Below are 15338 nucleotides of genomic sequence, written 5' to 3'. Positions count from 1 at the left end.
CGTGGGGGTCAGGAGGCCCCCCACAAGCTGGCCAAAAGTTCCTGGAGGTCCAGCGGGGGTCAGGGAGCGATTTCCCACCGCAAATCGTTTTCGTACGGAAAATGGCGCTGGCAGGAGATCGACTGCAGGAGGTTGTTCAGCGAGGCGCCGGAACCCTCGCTGAACGACCTCCTGCAGTCGATCTCCTGCCGGCGCCATTTTCCATACGGAAAATGGCGCCGGCCATACGCGTATGGCCGGCGCCATTTTCCGTACGAAAACGATTCGCGGCGGGAAATCGCTCCCTGACCCCCGCTGGACCTCCAGGAACTTTTGGCCAGCTTGTGGGGGGCCTTCTGACCCCCACGAGACTTGCCAAAAGTCCAGCGGGGGTCCGGAAGGACCTCCTGCCGTCCAATCGTGTTCGTCTATGGCCGCCGCCATTTTTCGGCGCCATTTTGGAAAATGGCGCCGGCTGAAGACAACAAGATTCAGGAGCAGGAGCCCGTTCCGGACCGCTGCCGTTCCGGACCGCCGCTGGACCCGCAGGTTATTTAAGTCATTTGGGGGGGGTTCGGGAGGGTGGGGGATTTAATTTAAAGGGTCGGGGGTGGGTTTTAGGGGGTTTTAATGTGCCGGTTTTGCGATTTTTCGATTTTTCACGATTTTTCGCGATTTTTCACGATATTTTACCCCCCCAAACGGCAACAATACGATTCCCTCCCCCTCCCAGCCGAAATCGATCGTTAAGACGATCGAGGACACGATTCACATCCCTAATCATTTCTATGTTTCTATGTTGCAGTTTTGAAAATACCACATACTCACGCACACGACTTTTGAAACTTCACCTACCTCTAAACCTTCTTGATTCTATGAACAAGGTACTGTCTGTCAGGTATCTTAAATTTAAAAACAGTTAAATTATTAAATGTTATAGATTAAAGTCAGATTTAAGTTTGGCGTGAAAAACTACTAAATGAACTCTGCTGTATTTTAAGTGGATGAGGGTAGAAATGTATTCTTATTCTTCATTTCAACTTGAAATGAAGATGTAAGTGAGAAAAAGGTGCAAAAAGTGCTTATTTTCTTTCTAAGTTGTGGTATTCTCTCTTTCAGAACTACAGGAAACCAGAAGCATGCAGCACTACAGTATATCCCACAACCCCCTGGATTACAGGATATTATTAATGGATGAAGACCAGGACCGGATCTATGTGGGCTGCAAAGATCACGTTCTCTCTTTGAATATTAATAACATCAGCCAGGAGTCTCTAAGTGTAAGTTCAGAAAGTGTTTCCAGAACCTCAGATCAGCCCAGGGCAAACCTTTCATGTTATTCAAGCTGTTTCTTTAGATAGCTAACTGCATCTCTCTCTGTAAAGTTAATGCGTCCAAGTGAGATATAAACTGTAGAAGACATGCAACCAGGGTCAAAGTTAGGCTTCAAGGGAGAGGCAGGGCCCTCAGGTGGCATAAAGAATTAGTCCAGCAAGTAGACGAGCAAACACTGCACCCAAAATCAGTAGTACATCACAACAAGTGCAGAGAAAGTTGCATAGTCCACGTTCCAATTTTTGAAACTTAATCTTTTTATTATTCACATATGGCAACTCCACTGTTTTTCGTAAGTGAATCTCAAACAAGGGGTCCCCCGACACGGACCCGTGTTTCACCGAGGCTGTGTCGGGAGGGACAGACCTATGTTAACACATCGTAGTGAATCTCGAAACAGTGCAACAGGGAGCGCTCCCTGTTGCCATATGTGAATAATAAAAAGATTAAGTTTCAAAAATTGGAAACTGGACTATGCAACTTTCTCTTTACTTGTTGTGATGTAATAAAGAATTAGTCACAATTTCAGTGGGAATTCAAAGGATCTCTTTCCTGGAATGTTCTATTTTCTTCCATCATTTGCTTCCATCATAGCCCATCTCCCCTTATTACTCCCCATTCCCTATCTAACTTGCTTTTCTTTCCTGACTCTCCTCTCCTATATTTTGTAGTATGAGAACATGAATGGTAGACCTGTGCCTAACTAGAATACATTTTGTTATAATATTTATAGTTCTCTAAATGCAGACTTGAACTAAGGGGCCTATGCAGTAAGTTAAGTATATTGTCCATGCAACTTTTAGCACACCTTCAAAGCATGCACTACTTAACTTCCAAAATACAAATGTATTAATGCACTAAAAATGGCCCCTATCTTCTGCACATCCAAGGGCACTACAATTAATGCACCTGCAAAAGGTGATGTCTATCCAAATGAGGTTTAATATGCATATGAAAACTTCATGGAGAGGCTGGTCAATACCCAACTCTCTGACTACCTAGACAATCATAAAATTCTCTATCCAACTCAATACGGTTTCCGCAAATCTCTAAATACTGAATCCCTCCTTATCTCACTCACAGATTACCTTATTATGGGCCTAGACAAAGGACACTTCTTTTTTTTTTTTTTTTTTTTTTTAATTCTTTATTTATTGCTTTTTCAAAATGTTTACACCAAATAAAACAACCCCTTGTGAACCGATATGATATGATTTGTATCATGAATGTCGGTATAGAAAAGAGTTAAATAAATAAAATAAATATGTAACCACCTTTAGCATGAGTTTAAGCTTCCAGCACATTACTGCTATTGCCAGCCTGTGGGGTAAGGCTGCATTAACTGTGACAGCAGGTTTGCTAGCTTTATAAACAAAGTCCTTTCAGAGTCTTTGTAGGCAAGGATGTGCAAACAAGAATGTTTGTATGGATGCTTGTGTCTTAAAGGAGTTCATAGGATAGGAAGAGAGAGAGGAAGTGTGGAGAGTGATGGAAAAATAGAAGAGAGAAATTGCCAGTTTCAAGCTCCCTGGAGGCCATTTAGAAAGAAACATGACAGCAGATAAAGGCCATAAGGCCCATCCAGTCTGCCAATCAGCACAATTAATTTAGAGTTATAATTCCCATCACTTCCTTAGAGGTCTCCTGTTTTTATCCTATGCTTTCTTGAATGTATTTATTAAAAAATTGTTTGTATACAGCCTTTACAAAAATAATATTTGATCAAAATGGTTGACAACAAAAACAAAATATAAAAAATAAAAAAAAGCTCTGTCCCGCTTCTTCAAGACGTTTTCGTGAGACCATTGGTTCACCATAAGCAGACAATTACCCCTGATGAAGCTGCAGCTCTGCAGCGAAACACCGGCCGCTGTCGGGTCGATTACATTAGGCTAATAAAGTCAGAGGATTCTTGTAAACAGTTTGAGGCTTTCAGCCGTATAATTATACTGCAACTTTAGATCCTCGACGGGATATCTGGGACAGACGTAGAAATATAATTTCAACCTAACAGGCTGGTCACGCCGAGAGAGTTGGATGATACAATATTTGTTGGATGACATAACACTTGAGAAAATTAGATCGTTTTGGCATAGTCATACCCAGCCACCTAGACGCAGACCGGACAGTTCATGTCCAAGAGATTGAACACGTCGACAGGCTTGCTGATGCGGCGTCTTTAAAATTACAAAATTCACAAAATTACACAATTTTACAAAATATTTGGTTCGAGCTGCACTATAAACAATCCTTAGGAGCCTTTTGTCTTTTTTATTAAGTTGATTTATAGGTCCTAACTGTGCTCTTTGTTAGAGATATTTGACAACAAAAACAAACATAATTTGTAAAATAAATAATATAAGCAATTAAAATAATAATATAATTAACCACAAAAAGACAATAAGTATCATATACAAACAAAAAACTTGACATAAGTGCCATATTTCGACCGCAAGTTCATAAAAATATGTATTTTAAACAAAACGGGGAAGGAAGGGAGGGGGGAGAGGAAGGAAGGGAACATAAAAAGGAGGGAATAAAGGATAGGAACAACTGTCATTCATAACGGAGAATATGTGTCAGGACATGAGGACAATACTGAGCTTAATCTTTTGTCAACTGTTGAAATGCTTTTTGAAATAAGTGAGTTTTTAATAGGGATGTGAATCGTTTTTGGACGATTTAAAATATCGTCCGATATATTTTAAATCATCAAAAATCGTTAGGGCCACGATACAATACCAATTCCCCCGATTTATCGTCAAAAAATCGTAAATCGGGGGAAGGGGGAGGGCAGGAAAACCGGCACACTAAAACCCCCTAAAACCCACCCCCGACCCTTTAAATTAAATCCCCCACCCCCAAATGCCTTAAATTACCCTGGGATCCAGCGGCGGTCCATAGCTAAATCGGGGGAAGGGGGAGGGCAGGAAAACCAGCACACTAAATCCCCCTAAAACCCACCCCGACCCTTTAAATTAAATCCCCCCCCCAAATGCCTTAAAGTACCCTGGGGTCCAGCGGCGGTCCGAAACGGGCCGAAAACCGGCACACTAAATCCCCCTAAAACCCACCCCCGACCCTTTAAATTAAACCCCCCCAAATGCCTTAAAGTACCCTGGGGTCCAGCAGCAGTCCGAAACGGGCTCCTGCTGTTGAAGCGTGTTGTCTTCAGCCGGCGCCATTTTGCAAAATGGCCGCCGCAAAATGGCGGCGGCCATAGACCAACACGATTTGACCACAGGAGGTCGCTTCCGGACCCCCGCTGGACTTTTGGCAAGTCTTGTGGGGGTCAGGAGGCCCCCCCAAGCTGGCCAAACGTCTCTGGGGGTCCAGCGGGCGTCCGGGAGCGATCTCCTGCCGCGAATCGTTTTCCGTACGGATAATGGCGCCGGCCATACGCGTATGGCCGGCGCCATTTTCCGTACGGAAAATGGCGCCGCCAGGAGATCGACTGCAGGAGGTCGTTCAGCGAGGGTTCCGGACCTCCGCGCGTCCCGGGGCTGTGCGCACGCCGGTGGCCTATGCAAAATAGGTGCGCCGGCACGCGAGGGCCCTGCGCGCGTAAATCCGGCCGGATTTACGCGCGCAGGGCATTTAAAATCCGGCCCTGAAATCGTTGGCTCAATGTGTTGTGGTGGTCAAAAAAGCAAACAGAATGTTAGGAATTATTAGGAAGGGAATGGCAAGTAAAACGGTGGATGTCATAATGCCTCTGTATCGCTCCATGGTGAGACCACACCTTCAATGCTGGCTGCAATTCTGCTCACAATTTTAAAAAGTGTAGTTATTTTCAATGTTAAAACTGTGCAATATCGTGCATTATGGCTTCGCGAAGCCAATTCACTTTTTCCAAAATCCCACCCCTGACTCCTCCCCAATCCCTCCCCTTTTAAAAATTTGCATCACACCATGCGTTATAGTGCTTAACGCATACGAAAACGCTATAACGCGATTTGATAAAAGACCCTGTTAGTTGGATAATTTATCCAACTAATGTAATTCCTCCAAAACACCTGTAGAACATCCATTATTCAGCTAAAATTTATCCAAATAATAAGATATCCAGCTAATAAGTGCCCAAATCTTCATTTATCTGGATAACTTTTGGTTATCCATTTAAATGCCTATGAATATGGACTTCTATATCTCTAAGTAAAGTATCTGGCTGAAGCTGAAACAATTTTGGCTTACAGGTAAAAGACAGATAGAACAACATCCTTTTTGCTTACCCTTTTTCCTAGATTTCCATGATCTTTTTGGGTAAGATGGGTTTGGGTTTATTTTGCATTTATTTGTCCAAAGTTCCTATATATATATATTTTTTTTAAACATGCATTTTCTCCCCGCCCCCTAATTGGGTAATAGTCTCCAAGTGTAGATTGGAGAAAGATGTGGGTGGGAAACAGCTGGATCACACTGCCAAACAGAAAGAAATAAACTTCAAACACAATCAATCAATCTCCCCACTAAGAAAAAGTTAAACAGCAGTTCTTGCATCAACAGCCCCCGCCTGAGGACTAACTTTTGTGCTATCCTGGACTTCCTTTGCTGATTCACAGGACACTTCAACCAAATAAACCTTTACACAAGTACCACAGAGGAAACAGCTCTGTTACACACCTAAGCAGAAGAAAGCTCTTCAAAGCACAAGCAATCATGCAAAAACTCTGAATATGAGACCCCCAAATCCTGCTCTTGTTTTATATAAATGAGAACGTCACCTCCTATCCTGTACTGCCCCCTTGGGTTTCTGTAATCCAAATGTGTGAGCCTGAATTTTTTAGTATTAAATATTGGTTGGCAGACTCCAGACAGTTCCTCAACTTTCACTAGCTCTGTCCTTCTCACATATCTTTCAGAGCATCTACTCTGCTGTAGATTTTGGCATGTTTTGCAAATATTTATTCATTAAAACATTTATTGGCCACTTATAACAATACAATCGTTTTAAGCTTTCCCAATAGCACTTCCACAACATAATTTACAAAAATGTTAACCAGAACCAGAGCAAGGCCAATCCAGCTCACCTTAACTCAGAGGGATCAACATCTAGCACAGGGGTAGGGAACCTATGGCTCTCATGGAATTACATTTTAAAATATGTGGCGTTCATGGCTCTCTCAGCCATAAAGGTTCCTGACCCCTGATCTAGCACTAATCATGGTCATCTCCCACTCAACCAGTTTCTAACCCAGCCCGTTGCTTTAGGACATATATCTAGGGTGCTCAGTTTGTTTGTAAGTCACCTATTCAGAACTATGTCAAAGGTCTTGCACTATATGCAGCACTTTGCCCTGATACAACACTCAGATCAACACATCTGACAAGGCTTAGCTCTTGTAATCCATTGGCATCTGGAAAGTGCACTGTCCTCTGCTGTAGTGGCGATTCCATTCATTTACTCCGAGGTCTGACTGAGGATTGTAGTTTTCAGGCTTACTTCTCACCGATGCACGGAAAAGCCAGCAGTTCTCTAGTTCCCTTTCTACCCTTGCTTTATCTAGTTCAGTTTTGTTAGCTCCTCATGAGCACAGAGTTTTGAAAGTTATTTGAGGTCTAACTCTCATTCATTCCTTGTTTGGTAGTTTTCTGTAGTCCTCTTCCTCGGAGAACACAGACAGTTACACTTGCTGCAATTCTGCATCAGAATCTTTGGCTTGGTCCTCTGGATTGGAAAAAAATGATCATAAATAGAATAATTTTCTTCCTTGTCTGTTTACTTAGAATCAGTGCATTAAATGTTTTTCGCATTTTATGATGCTCTCACTTGTCATAGTGCATGTCTTCCCAGCAGAACAATGTATGATATATAATTAAGTGAAGCTCAAAGTAGGTAACCTTTTCTGTTTTTCAAACAGGTTTTCTGGCCTGCCTCAGCTAACAAAGTTGAAGAATGTAGAATGGCTGGGAAGGATCCCACAGTAAGTAAAAAATGAAATATCTGGCCCATGAGTCAGAGCACTCTGAGTGCAGCCAAATGTAAAGCAGAAGGGTGTTGTTTAGTTTAAATACCTAATGGTGATATGAAATCTCAGAAAGAGAATAACACTTACACAACCTGCTTTATGAACCTGTGATATTTGTAAAGAAAATGAAGTCCTTTTCAGTGATGGATTTTAGTAATAAGATTTGTACCAGATGCCTCCTGGAGAATAAGCAGAACATATGAGATTATGCGCGTCTGGATCTACTCCCAAGCAGTTGATGATGTTTTTCCAGGAACGAGCATTTGTCATCGGGGTCTGGTTAGCCTGCTTCATCAGATTAGCAAAGCAATGTTAAATGACGGTCCTGTCATTCTCTATGGTTCCTTTCAGTAGAGTCGCTGGGTTGACAGTCACATATCACAAGATGCTCATGGTAATTGGTGCAGTGTTACAGAGCATTTCTTTTCTAGCTAACTAGCAATGTTATATGTAAGGGTTCTGCCCAATTGTTCCTTTTTAACTGTAAACCGATGCGATGTGTAAACGGTCATCGGTATAAAAGAAACTTTAAATAAATAAATAAATAAATAAATAAATAAAATTCTGGCACAGCTACAATGGGTCTTCTTTAGCAGCTACTAGGAGTTTTCATGCTTACACTCAATCCACTCACAGTAGGGTCAAGCCATCACTAGAATACCCTTTGCCAAAATACTGCAAGAATCTTCAAAGGTGGGTGACTAATGTTGTGATAGGCCTAGGTATCAACAAATATATTCATTCTTAATACAGGCTCAGGAACCTAACAGGGGAGCATTGTAGTAACCCACCCAAATTGACAAGTATAAAAAGAAACACAGCAAAGTAGCTAAGTAGAGATGACAACTTTTTTAAGGTTAACAGAGGTTTTAAGATAGTTTGGAGAGAATTCTAAGGTTCATTCCTCAGGCAATGCCTATCTGCCCACATTGCCTGAGGAAGGAGCTTGTATCTTAAAATATTTCTTAGCCTCGTAGGAAACCTCACAGATACTCATTGTTTATACATTTAGTGGCCTATGGCAGTGGTTTTCTACCTAGTCCTCAGGGCATACCTAGCCAGTCTGGTTTTCAGGATATTCACCGTGAATATGTGTGGGATAAATATGCATGCACTGCTTCCATTGTAGGCAGATCTAACTCACGCATATTCACAGTAGAGATTAGGGATGTGAATCGGGCTTCGGACGATTGAAAATATCGGACGATATTTTCAAAATCGTCAGAAATCGGGGGCTCCCCCAAAATGATAGGAAAACCCCACGATATTGTTCGTGGGGGTTCTCTTATCGTTTTGGGGGAGGGTGGGAAAAACGGCAAACAAAAAAAACCCCTAAACCCACCCCGACCCTTTCAAACTAATACCTTAGCTTCCCCCACCCTCCTGGGAGTGATCTCCTGCACTCGGGCCATTGGCTGCCAGTAATCAAAATGGCACCGATAGCCTTTGCCCTTACTATGTCACAGGGGCTACCGGTGCCATTGGTCAGCCCCTGTCACATGGTAGGAGCACAAGATGGCGCAGGCCATCCAGTGCTCCTACCATGTGACAGGGTCCGGCCAATGGCACGGATACCCTGTCACATGGTAAGGGCAAAGGGCCATCAGTGCCATTTTGATTAGTGGCAGCTGACGGCCCGGGAGCGGGAGATCGCTCCAGGGACCCCCACTGGACCACCAGGTACCTGTAAAATGTTTTTTGGGGGGTCAGGAGGGTGGGGGAAGCTAAGGTATTAGTTTTAAAGGGTCGGGGTGGGTGTTTTCTTTATCGGCTCGGACGCAGCTGATAAACAAAACCGCGATCGGGCCCGATGAAAAAAAAACCACATGTGAATTGGAACCGGAATCCGAACCAATTCCGGTTCCGATTCACATCTCTAGTAGACATCCAGAAAACCTGACAGGCTGGGTGAATTCTGAGGGATGGGATGAGAACCTCTAGTCCAGTGGTTCCCAACCCTGTCCTGGGGACCCCTCAGCCAGTCTGGTTTTCAGGATACCCACAATGAATCTGCATGAGAGAAAATTTGCATGCACTGCCTGCATAACATGCAAATTTTCTCTCATGAATATTCATTGTGGATATCCTGAATACCTGACTGGCTGGAGGTCCCCAGGACAGGATTGGGAACCACTGCTCTAGTCGAAGGGGAACATTTTCAAAAGGGTAACTCAGGCAGATAGATCAAACCCCCTGAACATTTAGCTCTGCAGAACAGCTAAGCATAGTCGCCTTTCTTTATTAGGTGGCTTCCTTTAGTTACTCAGAATGTAGGCATGGGCATGAATGGGTCAGAGTGAAATCTCAGACAGCTAGCATGAATGATTGGCTGTACTTAGCTGGCTATATTCACACACATGAGCAACAGGCTTAAAAGCAATCAGGTTATAACCAGGTGATTTAGGTGAATTTTCAATTGAAATCTCGCTGTCCCGGTCAGAGGTACTCAAAATGATCCTATAGCCCCCCTGCCCCCAGCTAGTCAGGTTTTCAGGATATTCCTAATGAATATGCATGAGAAATATTTGTATACATGGGAAATAGCATATGCAAATAAATCTGATGCATATTGATTAGGGATATCCTGAAACCTGACTGGCTTGCAGTTCCATAGGACCGGCTTGAGCACTCCTGCTCTAGGTTGATGGTAATACTTTAACTAAATTTAGTTAAATGTTTCTTCAAAATTGACCTCTAAGCCCTGCCAAAGTTCCTTCCCCCATGAGCTTATCATGTGTTAGAGCCTTACAATGTGGACCGAGCTGCATCTGGATCTGAGAGATGTGTTTTGGATCTGTCAAAAAGAGGTTCTCAATCCTACAGAAACTGCAAGCCGCTGCAGCCAAGGTGAAGGGATATAAAAATACATTTAAAAAACTGCGTCCTCTTCTGTGAATGACAAATGTTCTGCAAGAACCAGCATTCACAGTGTTAATAAGTTGGGAAAGGGCTGTACTGTTTAGCCTGCCCAGAGAACAGCACTACATAATCAGCAGAGGAGGAAGCCAAAGGAATGCTGGGAGACCATTTAAAATAGAAAAGGCGAAATTTGGCTGGCTCTGTGTGTGAGGGACAGGGATAGCCAGGAGCCAGGAAGAGAGGAGTGCATCTGGCAGCCCTGCAATCAGTTCTTCTCCTGAAGAGCTAATTATTAAGAGGGAGAGACAGACATCTGTGCTCTGAGGTGAGAGAGACAGCTGTTCTTGATTCATAGCCAAGCTACATGTAAAATCCCAACAAGGGACAGAGGAGCCAGGAGCTGAGAGACTGAGAGACTTCCTTTCCGGAGATATCCATGGTCTTTCTGAAAGAGACTGAAACCAGGCTAGCTTTCTGTTTAGTGCCAAGTAAACCATTTGGGGAAGCTCCTCAGGAGAGAGAGTCCTTCCACATACTGCAGTGTTCATCTATCATTCGACAGAGTATCAAAATTGGAAATCAGTCAAATCATTGCTAAAATTAAACCTGCTATTCACCTACGTGACCCAATACCAACCAGTTCTTTGAAACAAGTACACCATGTTATCACTCTGGCATTCACAACCTTAACTAATCATTCACTATCAGAAGGAATTATATAACATGAATTAAAATAAGCAGTAATAAAGCCGATCCTAAAAAATAAGACTGGTAGAACTGATGATTGGGATAACTATTGTCCAATATCCAACTTGCTGTTCAAGCATAGGTTCTCAAGAAAGTAGTGTTATCCCAACTTGTAAATCACCAGGAAGATCAAAATATTCTCTACCCAAATCAATTTGGATTTAGGAAACATCACTCAACTGAGACTTTACTTCTTTCACTAACGGACTTGGTTTTATGTCAGCTTGACACAGATGAATCTTATCGCATTGTGCTAATTGGCCTAACAGCCACCTTTGACACTGTGGACCATAACATATTATGCTATCAGATGAGAACAGTAGGTTTCGATGGCATAAGTCTCAGATGGTTCACTTCACTTCTATCGAACAGTACATTCCAAGTCCAACTGGGCAATCATATATCTGACACTTTCCAATGTGATACAGGTGTCCCTCAAGGCTCAGCCACACTATTCAATATTTACATGCTCCCACTGTGTAAATTACTTTCTCTTTGTACACTGACGACTTACAGTATTACAGCCCACTCTCCAGGTCATTTGAAAACACAGCTTTGATTCTCTCTACCTATAAGAAAGCAATACAACAGAAACTATCGCAAATTAAACTGACATTAAACCGTAAAAAGACTGAAATCATTTGGCTAAGTAGAAACTCATCAACAGTTAAACTACCTGCCCTTGTCCTGGGTAATTTTCAAATGAATCCCTCAAATCAAATGAATCCCTCAAATCAAATCTTCTTCTTCTTTCTTATGATTTAGGTGTACAGCTGAATAGGTAACTTCCATTGAAAATGCACATCAGTAAATTAATTTACACAAAGTTACATATACTACATTGTTTGAAACCATTATTCACTTTTGCAGACTTCCGTACTGTATTGCAAACTTTAATCTTCTCAAATCTTGACTACTGTAACTTCTTAGTACTAGGGCTTCTAGCAAGTCACTTAAAACCACTACAACTACTACAAAATGCTGCAGCAACACTATTATTAGGATCTAAGAAATATGATCACATTACTCCCTCGCTGATATCACTACATTGGTTACAAGTACAATCCAGAATCTACTATAAAGTATTAACAATAATATTCAACATCATTCACTTCAATAACACCAGCTTATTAGGAGTGACATGTTACGGGACGGGGCCATGCCCCGGTCCCTCCTCCAACCTTGAGGCCGGCCCGGCCCGCACAGAGCTCTCCTTGGCCGTGTAGGCCCGATCTTCAGCCTGCCGTGGCTCTCCCTGCTCGAGGGAGACGCCGCCAATCCAACGCGCTGAGCCCCGCCCCCTAGGCATGCGCGCGGGGGGCTCGACTCTTAAAGGGGCCAGTGCGGGAAATCCAAGGACGGCCTTCTGTTGACGTCACATGCTGCAGGGTATTTAACCCTGCAGCTCGATCAAGCCTTTGCCTTGCAACGAGGTTCCACAGTCTTCTGTGTCTTAGTTGCTGCTTTGGACTTCGGTTCACTTCCGCTGACTCTTGACTCCTGGCTTCTGACCCTACTTCGTCCCTTGACCACGTCTCCGGCTTCCGCTCCCGGTTTGGTTTGGTTTGTTCTCTGACTTCTGGCTTTGACCCGGCTCCGTCCCACGACTCCGTCTTTGGCTTATGGCCCTGGCTTTGGTTTGGACATCGGACTTCTGGCTTCTGACCTGGCTTTGCTCTTGGACTCCAACTTCGGCTTCCTCCATCATCTCAGGTATCCGGTACTTGCTGGCTCAGAGGATTCTCCTAAGTCCCAGCGGCTCGGGCTCTCACGGGCTCCTCCCGGGGCAGCCGCAGGCTTCCGAGGGTGAAGACTCTTCAACTACCTGGGCCCAGCCGTCCTTCATCCATCTCTTCGGCCACAGTCCGGACCCTTGGTTGCATAGGGTCCCACCTAAGTCCAAGAGGTCCGGGTCCCTACGAGCTCCTCCTGGGGGGACCGCGGACTTCCAGTGGTGAAGCTTCTTCCGAATTTCTTCAGTGCTGCCTCCCGGCTGAGACACTCGCTGTGGGCCTCCGCAGCATACCATCTACTGTCTCAGCCGGCCCAAGGGTCCATGATCGTAACATGACACGACAACCTTACAGCCATCAATGAAAACTAAGATCTCAAAATAAAGGACTATTGTCCATTCCCACAATACTGTGCACACACATGACGCAAATAAGAGATTGAGTGTTTTCAATAGCAGGTTCAAAGCTCTGGAATGCCCTGCACGAGGCATTATTGAATTTTATTTATTTATTTATTTATTTTAAAACTTTTCTATACCGTCGTTTAGTAGTATACCATCACAACGGTTTACAGATAGGCACATAAATAAGTCTGGTTAGGATTATAAAGTAGGTGCCAATAAAGTTTCGGTTACATGGTTCATATAATATACGCTATTTGGATTGTGGATTGAAAGTTCCATTTATATGAATAATAGGATATCCATATGAGAATACTGTACTTTTAAATTAATCTTTAGGTATGAGAAAAAATAATAAAGGAGGGATAACTACTATTTGTTGACTTTTAACAGTGTGCCGGAGTTCAGAAAATATAGAACCACAAAAATAAAGACAAAAAATAATAATAGAATCATGAAGAATAAATCAATGAAATGAGAGAATGGAAAATTCTCTAAACAGCTCACTGACTATAACATGAAAACTACCATTTTGTTTATAATTATCATTACTCTTTGCCTCATATACTAGATCAATTTTAATATGTACTAGTAAATTTCTCTTGATAGATATTTATTTATTTATTTAGCATTTTTCTATACCGACCTTCATGGTTGAATACCATATCAGATCGGTTTACATTGAACAGAGATATATAACTGTAACGGAAAGAAAAACTTTTTTATAATCAGAGAAACAAAAGTTACATTTAACAAGGACCATAAACTTGGAAGCTTAAACAGCTTGAAGGAAAGGCCCGAAGAGGGCATTAAATTAAGAACGAGTCATAATGGAATCCGGTCTAGTGTTAGATAAATTATTAGAGGGAGTGCTAATGTAAATGAAGTACTTAGAGGAGGAGCGGAGTTCCATTGCTCGTGAGCAGATTAATCATCTTAATGTGTGTCCGAGGGATCCGGGAAGGCTTGGCGGAACAGCCAAGTTTTGAGTTTTTTCTTAAATGTTAGGAGGCAAGGTTCCAGCCTGAGTTCTGCGGGGAGGTTGTTCCAGATGGCTGGGCCTGCTATCGAAAAAGCTCGGTCCCTGGTCGAGATGAGGCGCGTGGCTTTGGTTGGAAGGGCTTGTAGCACTCCTTTGTAGATTTCTCTCATTGGTCTGTTGGAAGTATGGAGTTTGAAAGGGATTTCAAGGTCGAGATGAAGGTGATTATGGATGGATTTGTGTATTAAAGTTAGTGATTTGTGTAGGACTCTGTGGTTGACTGGTAACCAGTGTAGGTTTCGGAGGATGGGCGTAATATGTTCTCTCCGGTTGGTGCTGGTTAAAATTCTGGCCACGGCGTTCTGTATCATCTGTAGTGGCTTGGTAGTTGAGCTGGGAAGGCCGGTGAGTAGAGCGCTGCAGTAGTCTATTTTGGCAAATATCAAGGATTGAAGAACTGTCCTAAAGTCATGGAAATATAGGAGAGGTTTGAGTCTTTTTAACACCTGTAGTCTGTGGAAGCAATCTTTAGTTATGGTGTTGATCATATTCTTTAGATTAAGACATCAATGCCTAACTGAGAATACCTTCTCTGTAACCAATCTATGGACTAGGTTCATCATTTTGCTATAAATTTAACATGAATAATGCCTGGAATGTGCACTATTTTAATGCTTTGCATAGGTATTTTACTGCAACGCATATTATGTTTTCAGCTGCTCCTGGAGAGAGAGAGAGAGAGAGAGCTATCTAGTAACTTGAGGTGAGGTTTGGTTGTGGTCTAGGGTTTGGGGGGCAGATTTACATGCACAGTCAGATGTACAAACAGCACAGTACATGTCAGTGAAGATTAAATGTGATTTGGAATGAGGAAAGGAACACAAAGATGAGATTTCTACAATATACTCTCACCCTAGCTTGATTCACTCTCTATCTTGCTACTATCAAGCTAGGGCAAAAGTACATTGTCGAAATCTCATCTCTGTGTTCCATCAGATGGGACTTCTTCATTTTCTTGATTGTTTTTGCCACACCATTTTGTGTTTGGGACAGGGTACACCCTTTACAAACTGGTGACACTGGACAATTTTTGAAAGCTGTGTAACATAATAACATACAAATAACGGCAGAAAAAGACCAAAATGGTCCATCTAGTCTGCCCAGCAAGCTTCCCAAGGTAGTAACTGCCACTCTGTGCAGTTTTTTTATTTATGCCCATCCTCTAGCCTTTAGGGATCCACACGGTTTATCCCATGCCCCTTTGAAATCCTTCACAGTTTTAGTCTTTACCACTTCCTCCGGAAGAGCATTCCAGGCATCCACCACCCTCTCA

The 15338-nt window shown here is 42.8% G+C and overlaps 1 protein-coding gene across 2 annotated transcripts in view; it reads left to right on the top strand.

Moving 5' to 3' along the window:
* The window catches only part of SEMA3C (semaphorin 3C), a 276094-nt gene that overhangs the window by 104315 nt on the left and 156441 nt on the right, over positions 1-15338 (top strand). For both annotated transcript variants that reach the window (XM_029616209.1, XM_029616208.1), the window contains 2 exons: positions 1099-1259; positions 7176-7238. In XM_029616209.1, the coding sequence (XP_029472069.1) occupies positions 1119-1259; positions 7176-7238 (204 nt within the window). In that variant the 5' untranslated portion in view covers positions 1099-1118. The remainder of the gene's footprint in view (positions 1-1098; positions 1260-7175; positions 7239-15338) is intronic.

Source organism: Rhinatrema bivittatum, chromosome 9, assembly GCF_901001135.1.
Source record: "Rhinatrema bivittatum chromosome 9, aRhiBiv1.1, whole genome shotgun sequence".
Taxonomy (NCBI): domain Eukaryota; kingdom Metazoa; phylum Chordata; class Amphibia; order Gymnophiona; family Rhinatrematidae; genus Rhinatrema; species Rhinatrema bivittatum.
The sequence above is the reverse complement of the archived record's forward strand: the minus strand, read 5'-3'. Positions and strand labels throughout refer to the sequence as shown.